Here is a 14246-nt window from a genome sequence, read left to right on the forward strand (position 1 = left end):
TTCCTGATTATGGTTTATTAACATTTGTTGTGTATGTTTTTGTTGGAAAACTATATAGAAAGACTTACTGAACCAAAATTACATCATTATCGTCCAATACAATAATTAGTTCGCCATGTATTCCATACTTATTTCTGTCTTCTGATAAATATGTGTTGTTATCTGTCATAAAGTGTCTTAAGGAAGGAGTCTTTTCTGGTTTTCGACTTGTCAAACGTAAATTTAATTAATTGTTCATTAAATCAAGATGAAAGGAAATCAAAATAGTATATTTTTCTTTCTTTTATACTATCATACAACTTGGCATGGAAAAAGGTAATCAATGTTTAGAATCTAACAAGGACTATATTTTTGGCGTAATATTGGCGTAAGAAAATAACACGTTTCACAATTCAGAATTGCTGCAGATTAATGAGTCTGTTTTAGCATTTTAAAAACAGTAACATTAATGTTGGATTTTTTTTACTAATGTGAACTAATGATATGATACTTGAGTTTCAGAATATGTTTTTAGAATATGATTTGCCTATCAAATTACATTTTTATAAGCTTTTTTGAGCGCCCATTCTATACATTGATTTTTTGGTGAAAAAGATCACTAAAATCAGTTTTTCTCTCTTGTAAAACAGTCAATATATTAGCTTTTCTGTCAATTGATATCTTTATATAAAGTCTTCATAATAAATAAATATCAGAAATATTTTATTATTGGAAGCATAAAAAAATAATCAAAATTTCTTCAAAATTTAAGAAAATTAGAGGAAATGCGGGCTAAGCAATATCAATTTTAGTATAAATATTTATTCCAATTTAGTAGTATATTAAGCTGATAGACATTCTGATAGTCTATGATTTCATCAAAGATTAGAATCTTCAAATCTTAAAGCTGCTTTGTCCGATTTTATATCAAATTTTATGCACGCTTTTAAACGATAGCTATGCTTAGTATATGTATAATAATAGACATTGCAGTAGTTTTACCCGTCCATTATGCTAAATTTCAATGAAGAAAAATACGTACAAAATTTGCTAACAAAACAAACGACATTAAAAGGTACCGCGTTATTTCGCCTCATGTTAAATTTCACCCCTGACGACGAAACGGGTATTGTTGTATTACGAATTTGACATCTCTTTAAATAAAGGTCGACATGATCAGACAGATTACAAATAAACATGTGTACGTTTTGTTCGCTAATATTTCTAAAGTCTGCTTTCTTTACAATCGATGCATAGCATGCGGGTTGAATAACCCCAATCATTCGGGGGACGAAACCAAGCGGTTTCCTTTTCTAAACATTCGCGTGATGCATTTTGGTTTGTTTTTTCGTTTGCCCAAAGAGAAATTATTTTTATTTATTTTGAATATTTCTAACTTTGTAAGGAAACTGATTCTTCTGGTGTAAATAGGAGAAAGTCCATAACTTTCTAAGATAAATGATTTGTCTGAAAAAAAATTTGATAATGTAATTACAAAAAAATCGGACCAAGCAGCTTTAAACAAATGTCTACAGAACTACAGAGAGCTACACTTATTTTTATCATCCTTTACGTTGAGAAAAAAGGTTGTGACCTTGACTTGACCTTTATGCGAAAACAAAAAGGTCAAATTTGATTAAACTGATAGAATCATTTGGTAATATGATCTGTTTGACTGTGTCAAAATTTCTTATTATAAGAAGTATGTTTGATAATGAGAAGACTCCTTCCTTAAATTACATTTAGAACTATCAAAAAAGGACTTTTTTGGCAGCAAAAAATTTATTTCTTAAATTCAGCCCATATTGTGTCGAAAGCTGGAAAATATTTTATATGTCGATGAAAAGCTGTCCTGTAATACCGTCTACAAAAAACAAATTTGCTTTGATGGAATCATTGGTGAAATGTGAACCAGCTATGACATTGTAAAGGTTCTTTTTTGTGTTTCAAACATTGGAAAAATATAGTCAGGGTTGGATTTTAATTTCTTTTGATTACGTCATTCAAAGATAGCGCCTTGTTTCTATTTTCAACACCAATTCTACAAATAGCTTGTTGAAGATATATGTTTAGATTCAGATAGACCATTCGTTTCCAAAAATAGAAACAAAGTGGCAATAATTTTACGCAGTAAACTTCAGACAGCCTAACAAGTGTAGGGTATGCGGTTTATCATTTATCACCGTGTAATTAACCCGAGTTATAATTCAAAATCATTACGTATACAGCTAGTCTCTCAAAACTATTACAACAGACAAAGAAACACTTCAACCTCGTGCCTGGGTTCATATAAAAAGATCGTCGTCTCATTTCTTTGAATATAAAGCATCAATCGAAATGTTCGAACGATCGCTTCACCTTTGAGGATATTGTCTTATTTCTTGGAGTCATGGACTGTATATATCTCAGTGCTTTATAGCCAAAGTATTGAACAAACTATTCACTGCCAACTCGGTGATGCCACTAAAGATGTTTTCTAAGACACACCGTCTAATTTATTGATTGCATCGGGGCATAGAACCAAGAAAAAGCGGTATGTAGATTTTCATTTTGGTTTTAATGCAGAAAATCAATTTTTTCTCCGTAAATAAGCGCTACCCTGGGAAAAGATGTCAAGTACCGCCTCTCGCGACCTTTTCAGATTTGTCTTTTGAGCCGAGTAAATTCGGTCCCCGGGGTATCTGTTCGTCTATATGATATCCCGAACTGATCCAATAGTGCTCAGCGTTCTTGAGAAACACGCTGTTTTTTTATCCCCGAAGAAAATTTATTTCTAATTTTACAAAGACGGACATGTCGTTGTTCTTTGCATGTGTGTAATTAAAACCCACAAAGGGGAGTAGAGAAATCCGAAAAGCTTTTATCGCTTTTGCAAGTTTCACTTTTCTGTCTTGTTCTTGTAATTCCTCATGTTGTATTTAGCACAACAAAACCATAATAGAAAGAAATGAATATGGGACAATGCGTCTAAACGGGACTGATATCAATTCTTTGTGTATCCTATGGCTTTGTTTCCAACAATGCCCAACAACGTTTACATATTTCGATATGGTAAATTATCTCCTTAATAGAAATAATCAAATTTATTTCTCTATCGGTTCTTTAATCGTTACTGTCACGGAAGGCACATAGAGTATAGACCGAGTATGTCCAGAAAAAGAGTAATATGTCGCTGCTTTATATCAAGGCGCATTAGGGACCATCATGATGGCTCCAATCAATAGCGGTGAATTAAGAAAGCCTTCCTTGGCTTGTCTGATGAGTAATTAAATACGAACAGATACAGACTGAGAATGCGTTCAACTCACACAATTAGAATATACAGACTTCATCCGCGATTTCTTCTGGATCTACTACACACTGTTGCAATCTGGAACATATAGCAGTCGTGCTATTCGCAAATAAATTCACCAAAATTTATTGGATCTTACAATTCAACGTTAAAAAGATTGTAATGTTTCCTTTCAAGGCCCATAAGCATGCACACGCTTCCAATAAAGTAAAAATAATTGAGGAATCAGACACGAAATGGTTAAGCGATGTTTTCACTATGTATGGCATGCATTACTTGTTCTGGACGTGAGCGACTGAAAGAAATGTTGGTAATTTAAGGTGGCTCTATACACCACTTTTTGATGACGTAGTGCGCTAAAAAGTAAATCTGGAAGCATGAAATTCCGGTACTGGCTGATTTAAACTGAGGCGAATTGTGTGGAGACCGCTCTTTTGAAAAATTTGTTAAATGAATAGATTGAATTTCATAATTGGAAAATTCATTACTTACAAGTAATGTGGTATGTGACACCTTCACGTTGTGTCGTATTATTTATCGAAATAAACAATATAATCAAGCATATTTTTTTAAATAGTTTTTTCCCATCATTGACATACTACAGCGAAACGCAGTGGGTTAGTGGGTTCACTTCAAACCAGTAGATCATGGGTTCGAATCCCATTGAGGGCGATAAAAATTTTAACCTTCCAAAATTTTCTAAAACGTATTTTTGGGTGGAATACTGTTAAAGAAAATTCTAAACAGGTGAAAGTCATTAATATCGACAGATGTTCCTTACCACCTTAAGGGGATGGGAGGTCGGCTTTGAATTTCTCTCAGGGTGGGATACATAAGTCCTATTAGTTAATTTTCCTCTTTATTTATTTGATTTAGTTTTGCATTAATGTGAATATATTCACTTATATAGGCCTTTAATGAAATATGTATGTATTTATAATTCCAAAATGATAATTAGGAAATTTTCTTCAACTAAGAAATGAAAAGTCCCCAATGTGTTTGGGCCTTGGGACTTAGGAACGATAACTCTTACCCGAGGAACTTTCAAACCAAATAGAATTTGAAATATTTTTTGTTTTTATTTGCAATGATTTTCATTCAATTTTTTTTATGTCACATTTATTAAAATATATTTTCTCATAACATCAAGCAGCTTTTTCAGATGATTTGTGAACAGAGTAAGAAAATATGAAAAATTATGTTTTGGGGAAATACTAAAAAAATGCAAAAATAACATTTTTAAATGTTAAGAAGTTTAATATTTTTTTTTTAGATGTCCGAAGGAATTATCCATCATATGACAAAAAATTTTCTCTCAATTTGTTAATAGTTAACTTTTTAAATTTTATTTTACAAAAACACGGAAAAACATTTAAAAAATCTTTAAAAATACCTATATTATCCCTATCATCATTTTAATATTTGATAAGTATATGTTTTGTGGTCTTCTTTTGAAAATTGCAATAAACTGTGGGTGTATAGAGCCACCTTAATCTCATGCGAAGGTTTTTTTGTTGGAACTGAATTGTTGATTGATTGATTGATTGATTATTGTTGTTTTACTTCTCGGATAACATTCTTTTCTAACATTTTAAAGATCGAAGTTAACTCTATTTGAATATGTTTGGAGGTTTTGCTTAGTAATTATTGCATAAACATATAATTCAAACAATATTTTTTAAACGTTTAGACTGCAACCAAAAAATCGACTTTGAAACCAATTGCATTGCATTTCCAAAAATGAATATGTTACAATTCTGATTGATCTAATTTATAGATCTTTTCCTCTTACCGACATTTTTGTTTATTTTCTGACAGCGTGGCTTGTGGATTCGTCATCATCAATATAATAATTGAAATCATGGCATAACAGGAGTGATTAGGTTCTGCCGTCCATCATTGTCAGGGCTACTTAATTCTGTCCAGAATATCGATCCCGATCCGCTGTCACAGTCTCCCTACATCCAGACCATTCATTGTATCTATATAAACGGTTGTGATCGACCCTCCTCAGTCGGTATCAATAATCGGCCAATGAATTATGATCCCTGCCATAATCTGTAATTGTTATGAATGGTTTATTCGACCAAAGTTCACATCTCCGCTACATGAACAATGCTAGATATATCTATATGTATTAGTGCGCAGACACATTACTCTCGTATACAAATATATATAAATATTGCCGCAATGTGTCTTGTTTGTGGCCATTTAGACTGAGTTGGTATTTATCGGTGAGCAAGTGGATTTCTTTAAGAATCAAGCATTATACGTTTGGTAAATGAGGTTTTACTAAGAGATAAAAAAAATTTCTAATAAGTTCTTCTAAACTGCCAATAGATCGTTAATTACAATAAATTAAAAAAAAACCCGACAATTTAACTGTTAACTGACATTTTGGTACAAAAGTTTCAGTTGCTACTTCATGTAAATATGGTGGTTTTTCTTTAGAATACAAGTATTTTGGGTTTGCACTTGTTTATTAGAATGCATGTCAAACGCATGTACGTACAGATGTTCACTTCACACTCCTCTCTCAAAATCTTGACACAACCCATGCAATTGTCTCGATAACCTATTGATATACTTTTTTTGGTTTTTTACGTTTTGGTTTAATGAGGAAGTAGTTTTAGTTCAGCCAATAAATAAGACGGAAGATCCTTTCCAATTGTTCCTTTCATTGATGATCTATGTTAGTTCTTTAAAGGTTTCCTTATTTATACCAAAAATCTTTAAGTTGAAATTTTGCTTTGAATGTCAATGATTTCTAATACGATTTGTTGCATATGATGGTTGTCGAAACAATGTTCAATACTGATGAATAAATAATTCTCATTTCTTTTCTGTCGATTAAAATGCCATTTTAATATGCATTTGACAATGATGTTCTATTTAATTATACGCTACATTTCAAGAAATCGCCATTTTATTTCATTGAGGTTTAATTGATTAGTTGAAACACATTCAAGTCGAATAGGAACCGTGTAGTCTCAATTTCTTGCTTTCAATCAAATCTTGTCATTTTGACTATTTATTGATATATGTACATGTATCGATCAACGACCTCTGTATCTTCTCCCATTTCTTTTTGTATCTCTATCTCTCTCTCATTGTGAAAAATGAACCCCAAAAAGAGATAATTAAGCTCAGACCGACAAGGATGAAATTTCAGCGAATAATATTTTAGGTTTTGCTTTGTGGTGACTTTTGATATTTGGCTTATTAATCCCGGGAAAGCCCTTCGTGAAAGAGGTTGACCCCTCGATATCTGGTCAATACCCCTCATTCAATTACCAGGTCCATTTCTGACCCGACTAGCCAGCATCTGATAAATACGTATCATTCAGATGTACATTCTGTAATTCTTGACTTGGACAGATTTAGAGTTCCTCGCAGAGGGCAAGGTGAGCAGAAATTGTTCTTTCTTCAGACGAACCTGTGTGTAGTATAAAACTTTATAATATGAATCAAGACGATTTCAGAAAAGCTGTACTGAACATGACAGAACTCTGACCGACTGTGAGTGTTTTTCACGAAAGAGTTATATCGGTAGGTGGTACGTCTTGATATAGTTTGAATATCCTCGAAAGGAGGTTAAATAACAATCGAGCATTGAATCTTTTTTTTCAAACTGTGAAGTTATGCAATTTTTGCATTTTTTTTTTTTGCACGTGTAAATCAAGATCCCGGGATTTACAGCTGGTCATTATTGCTGCATAAATTGACAGACGTTTGCTAATTGTATTAAACATTATATTGCTCCTGTGTAATAATATAAGATATCCAACTAATCGAGTCTGACACAAAATTATTCACATTTGCTAATGCGACAAAACTGTATTGGCATGTTTGGGGAAGTGCAAAATTTCATTTAGTCGCTGAATAGATCTAAAGGATAAGCTTTGGGTCGCTGATAACCAGACACTTTGTAAGTTGATTACATTGCAGATCTGCTTTATACATGAGCAGTGTAGCTAACCATTTTGTTTGAAATATTAAGATGGAATAGCAATTCCAGAATATTTCTGTTTGCAAGTCAATACCCCTACAGCAAGAGTTCCAACGCGGCCACAGTTTGCTTTGTTAAATCACATTTATAAACCACAAAGGAATAGTGGAAACAACCCATTACTGCTTCTTGCATGTCGTACGAGTTCCTCGTAGGGAAGACAGAAGATATTTGTGAGCTTGTCAATTAGAAGAGTAGTATATTTTTTCACAAAGCAATGAATCTTTTGTGCTTCATGGACATTGTCTGAAAGCTGCAGTGAATCATGCATTGAAAAATATTTCATCCTCGCTTCCAAAGCAGGGGTGTATTCGTTTGGTTGAGCTGCAAGAGTAATCATAATTTGTTCGTTTGTACAGTAGTTTGGAGATCTCCGGTAGATCTCCGTTGTCTACTTTCCAAATAGCAGACAGACTCTGGAGATATCCTGGACCAGTTCCGGAGGTAGCAAACGAATACACCCCAGATACCAAAAATCCTCATGGTTTTACTGAACTATATTAACAAGAAGTCTAAAAACACCCTGATTTTACTAAAGTATACATTTAAGTATCTTGTATATTTGTGAAATGTGATAGTAGCCATTATTATCTCTCGTTTCCGCTGCTGTACCTCAGACGATGAACGCAACTGCTGATTAATGAAATATCGTACGAAACATCTCATTGGTTGCGTACCGAATGGTGTGCAGTTTATGCGTTAAAATTCATATCATCTACTCGGTAATAAAAGTCTCCCTGACAACCAGTGGGTAGGTTTGATTTTCATAATAATTTTCTCTCTAAAATGTTATCACACTAGAAAACATTTCTTTAATCACTCTCAAGAATCTTATTATGTTAATTGTACCGCTGTAATGTCTACATATAGCTACAGTAGATTGTCATTGATGACTGTTGACCACGATGAAGAGGGAGAAGCAAGCTTTATTTTATTTTTTACAAGTTTCAGAATGGCGAATGCACGTACATATCAATAAAACGTTGATTCTGGTTTGATAGACCGCGAGTCTTCGGATGAATAATACAACACAACGATTCTTCAATTCTTCACTCTCGTATCAACGTACACAGTATCAAGATATCTGCCGTTCTTCACCAAAAAAGAAAAAAAAAGAAATTCAATTTAGTGTCGATAGCGTGCCTACTTTCTGAGCGCTCTGAGAGTTCGGAAGCATCAATAAGATTTAATACAATCACTAGATAGATGCTCTATGCATAATTTAGATAATTCTCTTCTCTTGTGCACCAACTGTGTGCATTGTGCTGATGAAGATTACATTAAATTGAAGAGGATTGTATTGTGGTGTAAGTAGTGGCGTTCTGTATTGTTTCTGAAGATCATTCAAGTTCGTTGTTCTACATTGGGCTGTCTCTCCTCCACATGTATAGTCATCTGCGGTTCCACAGACATGCTCGTAGGTTCTTATTTTCAATAGAGCAATTTTCTTTTATTTGAGATGAAAGCTCACACGCAGTGACTTCTAGTAACTGAAATAATGAAATTCCTTGCTCTTTTGGTTTTTAAGTAATATGCTGAACTAAGGGGGTAACTGAAACAAAGTTCACCAAAGAGCGTTTTATAATGAGAGCGCTAGCTTGTTACTGTGTGGACACGATGTTTATGGACAGACATATATAAGTTAAGTATTGAGTACAAAATCCTTCTGATGATAAGAGAATGTATATTCTATACGGTAACACGTCTGGTTGATCATTTGTTTATTTAAATATTGAATTGGGTTCTATGTCCTCATTTGAAACTTGCACTCATACGAAGTCAAAGGATAAAAGACTTAGAAATTGGAACGAAAATAGTAAACATATTTATAGAATAGTATATCGTATTGATTTAGAAAAATGCTCCCGGCAAATGCATAGAAATAAAAATGTAAGCTAAAAGTAGATTTTACAAAAGAGTCTAAACGTGTTGTTGTAGCCTAAAACGTACAATATATATCATAGATTTAGAGTTTTGTATCTGTTCCAAGGACATGCTGTTTATATCGGTTTGGAAATAGATCAAATACTCAATGTCAGTAAACTCACAAATTCCCTATTAAAGATATGATTGATTGTTATCGTCAAAGCACAGTTACAGCATACGTACTAAGTGATCCTGTGTTTTTTAATGTATATCCTAGAGTCCAGATGTTAGAACCATTGTGTATTTTATAACTTTAATTTGGTATGTTCATGAATTGGACATATTGAAAACGCAGTCAACAATCATGTTAGAACATAACGCCCCCTCCCCTCATTAGCAACAATGAGGTATTTGTCGGATATTCATTTCATTTTTTTTTTTTAATTTTCTGTTAATCAAACCTCGATCTCTTCACATATGTATTTGTATTTGGAAGATAGTGTACCAAATTTTGATTCCTTGAACTGGATTTGAACACAATTTAGTATACATTTACTGCATCGACTTTTTTAATGAAGTCCTGCTTAAATGTGATTAGATTTTTTATTAACCTTGACCCTTTCCTGACCTTACCTTTGACCAAGGTCAAGGTCATTGTTTAAACATTTTTAGCTATTTAAAAGTAAGTTCTTTTTAGTTGTTAATATATTATGTAAACAGTGCACCACTCTCAGTCATATCAAACCTTAAAAAAAGGTCTAAAAAATTAATTTATTCTCGGGGAAAAATCGCGATAGAAGACAACGAACCGATAGACCGTTGTTTCAATATAGCACTTTTTTCAATACATCGTGGTGTGAAAGAAAATAAACGTAACATTGAAAATATCAGTAAATATCCATTTCTGCGGTAGGAAGAGGTCAGTTTTCAAAGAACGCACTGACACGGAGTCTGTAAATAGCTTAGGCAATCTTTTTTTTCTCTTCAGAACCTATCGTGCGTGTGATTACAACAGGTTTAGAGGACCCGACGATTACAGACACTCTTGACAATAATGCTTCAATGTGCCGTGTTTCGCATCATCATTGATTTTCCTACATTAACACAAAATATCAGTAATATTTAACTCCAATCGAATCTAGGATGTGGGCAAGATAATCCTCCTTTAATAATATATGGTTTTTGTAACTTACGTAATTCGTCGAATTAGATCGCGAAAAGGACATTAATTACAAAACCTTCATTGGATCAAGAAAAATCTTTGTGATTTCAGTTGACTTGTTCATTAATCTTGGAAGTAAATACCTACCTGTTAACGATTTTTTATGAATAGAAGGATGCCGTAAATATTGATAGTTGTTTGTCACATGTCTATTTATTTAATAATTCACAGTTCAGTGATTTCTGCTTTGACTGAATATTGATTATTTTGTTTTATGTTACGGTAGTTAAGTGACAGGGGATATTTTTACCTCCAGAATACGGACTGATATTGACAATCAGTGAAAACAATCGTTATGTAATCACATAATCTGAACCCTGATACAGAGAACTTGTCAAAGGCCCACGGAAACTGACATAAAAATTCAGTTGTCGTCTGCCAGTCACAAGTTATTTCTAAGTCACATGACCGTCGTCATTATGAATACTGGATCCATGGCGCTAGTGACGAACTAGAAATTCTTCCAAGAAAATGGTGTGATGTTAAATAATTGATACCAGCTCAATATGGAGGTTGACATAATGTGACGTACTGCAAACAGAATCGCTGGTATTAGGTCCGTCTGTTCCTTAGTCTGGGATTTAGTTGTGTCGTCTGCTTTGCCTGTTATCAACCAAAAGACAAAAGAAAAGGAGAAAATATACCATTCACTGTTTCATAAATGTAATCTTATACGATAATCGAGGAGCCGGGATCGCTGACACCGTTTCCCTGTTTAAATGTGGAACTCTGAGGTTTTAGCGACAATGCATCATCGCTAGATTGGCAATATACTCTTCGCACTGTTTCGCACGAGTCTCTGGCGTATTGTGGCAATCTAAGTGTAAGTTTGAATATTTCCAGATATTACTGAACTGAATTTACAATTGATATTGACCACAAAAAATTCAAACATTTGAATTGCGCACTTTAGTTTGGTTTCTCCTTTTAGCCATTCTCTTTCGTTTTTCAAACCCGTGAGCATGGAATACAACTATAGATGACCGCCGCCCAGCGGTCATGGAAGTTATGCAGTGGCCTGCTTAGTGTCGAAATTTGCATGATTGACCGTAGTTAGTGCGAGTCCGGTATTTTTTTTTTTTTTAAAGTAAGCACTTTTATTTATCCATGATTCAAGTTGGAACCTGCGCCGTGGCCAATGACGGGTATGTAACTTAACGTTGTTTTGCTTATCAGTCTTTACTCCATGTGTTGGTTATTAACATGTATTTACCGATTATTTATTCATTGAAGCCATTTGCGCTGATTTTTATTATGCATTCACGCCACTCTGTCATTCTGCCCTTCCATATCTGGCTTAGAACGGAATATAGTTGTGGCAAGCTCTGTTCACAAAGCAATTTCTAGTGCTTGCTTTACTGTGTATTTACATATACTATGCAGAACCTTTTTGGCTTCCTTATTTCTGACAGTGGCCATTATCTCTTCCTTCCCATAACATATCTTGTTTATAGAGTCTGGCTTCTGTTTTATTTATATACTTATTTTTATACAAATAGTCCATCTTTGAGACTTATTTTATTATACAGTATTAATCTTTATTTAAAAATAAAAGCAATTGAAACGATACTTAATAGAACAATTTATGTTAACTTGACAAAAAAAATCACTATTGCGAATAAATAAGTGAACCCATTTTACAGAAAATTGCGATATTATTTTGATATCAATTCGATATCAATTATTCCTATTCACAAACATGGTAATTGTGGAGTTAAAATATATTTCCGCATCCAAGATTTACTTTAAAAAATCTTTTCTTATATCAATATTACTTTTTATAAGCAAGTGTTTATATGAATTTATAAATAGTATCTTAAGCCGTTTCAAAACATGTTGCATACAATTTTGAACTTAATTAATTTTTGTCTTAATATGGATTTTGGAGAGAGAGAGAGAGAGAGAGAGAGAGAGAGAGAGAGAGAGAGAGAGAGAGAGAGAGAGAGAGAGAGAGAGGATTGACGCAGGATGATTAACTGAGATATATTCTCTTTAAATAGAAATGGACAGTGGATTAGATTTGTTTTATGAACAATGTTATGGAAACAGATGCAACCTTCCGTGCTTTTACATTAATTCTCCGAGAATGTAATGCCGTCATCTTACTGTTTATAGATATGCCGCTATCTCGTCTTCGCTGATGAAAAATATCATAAATTGTCGTAAGTTATCGAAAGTATCTAATAATCTGTACATCTCTAGAAAAAATAATTCTTTCTATCAGCCAAAACAAGGCCAAAGATTTTCGTCAATCGGCCAACATACAGAAAGGTACTGTTACAGAACGGTCTATAATGGTAGCAGTAGACGCATTGAATAAATTGGTTTAATGGATATGGGGATTGTTTTGTTGAACAATAGGAATAGATTGAGAAAAGCTATTTGAAAAAAAAATAACCAGGAAAGGTGGTCCATTTTTGCCTGCTGTCACCCAGTATCTTTGTTCGGCATCAAGCGATTCCAGGCGACAATCGATAGCGTGTCGAGTACTCCAATATGAGTGTTACCTGTTCAGAACTCTATCGATTTTGTCGTTAGAGTCGATGCATTATTAAAATATTCCACTTGTTGCTTATAAAATTATTCAAAGACCATCGTCGTATTATAGAAAATGGCGTATACGTTTATTGTAGACTGAGTTCTATTTCCAATGAATGTGATTTATAATGATCCATCGCTCGTTCTCCATACCCTCCAGTTTCGTTTTTATAACCATGTCATATGATGCTGGAAACAGAGATAAAAATCAATGATGGACCATAAGTATTCATTTTAATACCTGTATCTATTTAGTTATTTACGGCGTTTGCAATTTGACACGATCCATACAACTTTGTTTGAATTTAAATAAAAATAGTCTATGCGGAATTGAAATACCTCTTTATATGAGGTTATGATAACTTGTTAAAAATAAAAATACGAAACTGGAAAAATTGCAGTTTTAATTACTTTTTTTTTAAATTCAAAGTGTATTTGAATAATATGGATTAAAGTCAAGTAATAACAAATTGCCTTCGTTCCTTTAGAAATAAAACATTGTTGAGGTACAAGTATATAGAATAGCTTATATATGGAAACAATTGAGTAAGAAATGATGTTTCCTTTGTAAATCTTGATAATATCTGATTTATACATCAGTGGGTTTTTTCCTATATCAGAAAATTTTCATTCAATGTATCATGTCTGAAAACTTTTTTTATGACAATGACTTTGGATCACACCAAAGGTATGTGTGTAATAACTCCTCTCTCAGTTCATTAATAAATCTTGATAGTTTTGTTTAATGTGGACAGTGATATTACATCAACTGGAATCCATTTTCGGTCCTTTTCCCGATCTGCTCGGGACGTATCCCCTGGTCGCTGCTTGTTAATCAACGTTAATGGTAGGTATTCCATCACCGTCCGTTGATTGGTATTTACGAACCGTTCCCAGGAGAAATTACCATAGTTTTACATGTAGTGAACTTCTCATAATTGTAATTATTACTAAACGCATAGATGTTGATGAATGCAATGAATCGGTGATATTTGGAATGTGGATGTGCAAGCATCTCTAGGTGTATGATGGATACTTATAGATACATCCTGTTTTTGGCGATCAGTGTATTGTGAGGATATTGGGCGATTGTAAGTACATGTACTGTATATAAAACATCATTATAAGTAATGATCTATTGTCAAATGATTTTTTTGGGGTTGTTTCTTAATTTTCAGAACCACTTTAAACCGTCGTCCCGACATGTTATATTGTTACGCCCTCTCATGCTTGCATTTCTTTATTTGAATACACTGTTGACGTTCGAGTAAAGAAAATAAAGGTGTTTTTAGGAATACAAGTTTTATTAGCGTGCAAGACAATACAATATAAATTATTCG

General features: G+C 33.4%; 1 protein-coding gene across 9 annotated transcripts in view; it reads left to right on the plus strand.

Annotated features, from left to right (window-relative positions):
• The window catches only part of LOC105325412 (potassium voltage-gated channel subfamily B member 2), a 40454-nt gene that overhangs the window by 10847 nt on the left and 15361 nt on the right, over positions 1 to 14246 (plus strand). Inside the window, exons 1-2 of one of the 9 annotated variants that reach the window (XM_034458206.2) lie at positions 10597 to 11191; positions 11300 to 11513. The exons of 4 other annotated variants lie outside the window; for them this stretch is intronic. In XM_034458206.2, coding sequence (XP_034314097.2) covers positions 11476 to 11513 — 38 coding nt within the window. In that variant the 5' untranslated portion in view covers positions 10597 to 11191; positions 11300 to 11475. 4 more of the 9 variants (XM_066065220.1, XM_034458209.2, XM_034458205.2 and 1 more) reach the window with 4 other exon arrangements.

The sequence above is a fragment of the Magallana gigas genome, chromosome 7 (assembly GCF_963853765.1).
Source record: "Magallana gigas chromosome 7, xbMagGiga1.1, whole genome shotgun sequence".
Classification (NCBI taxonomy): Eukaryota; Metazoa; Mollusca; class Bivalvia; order Ostreida; family Ostreidae; genus Magallana; species Magallana gigas.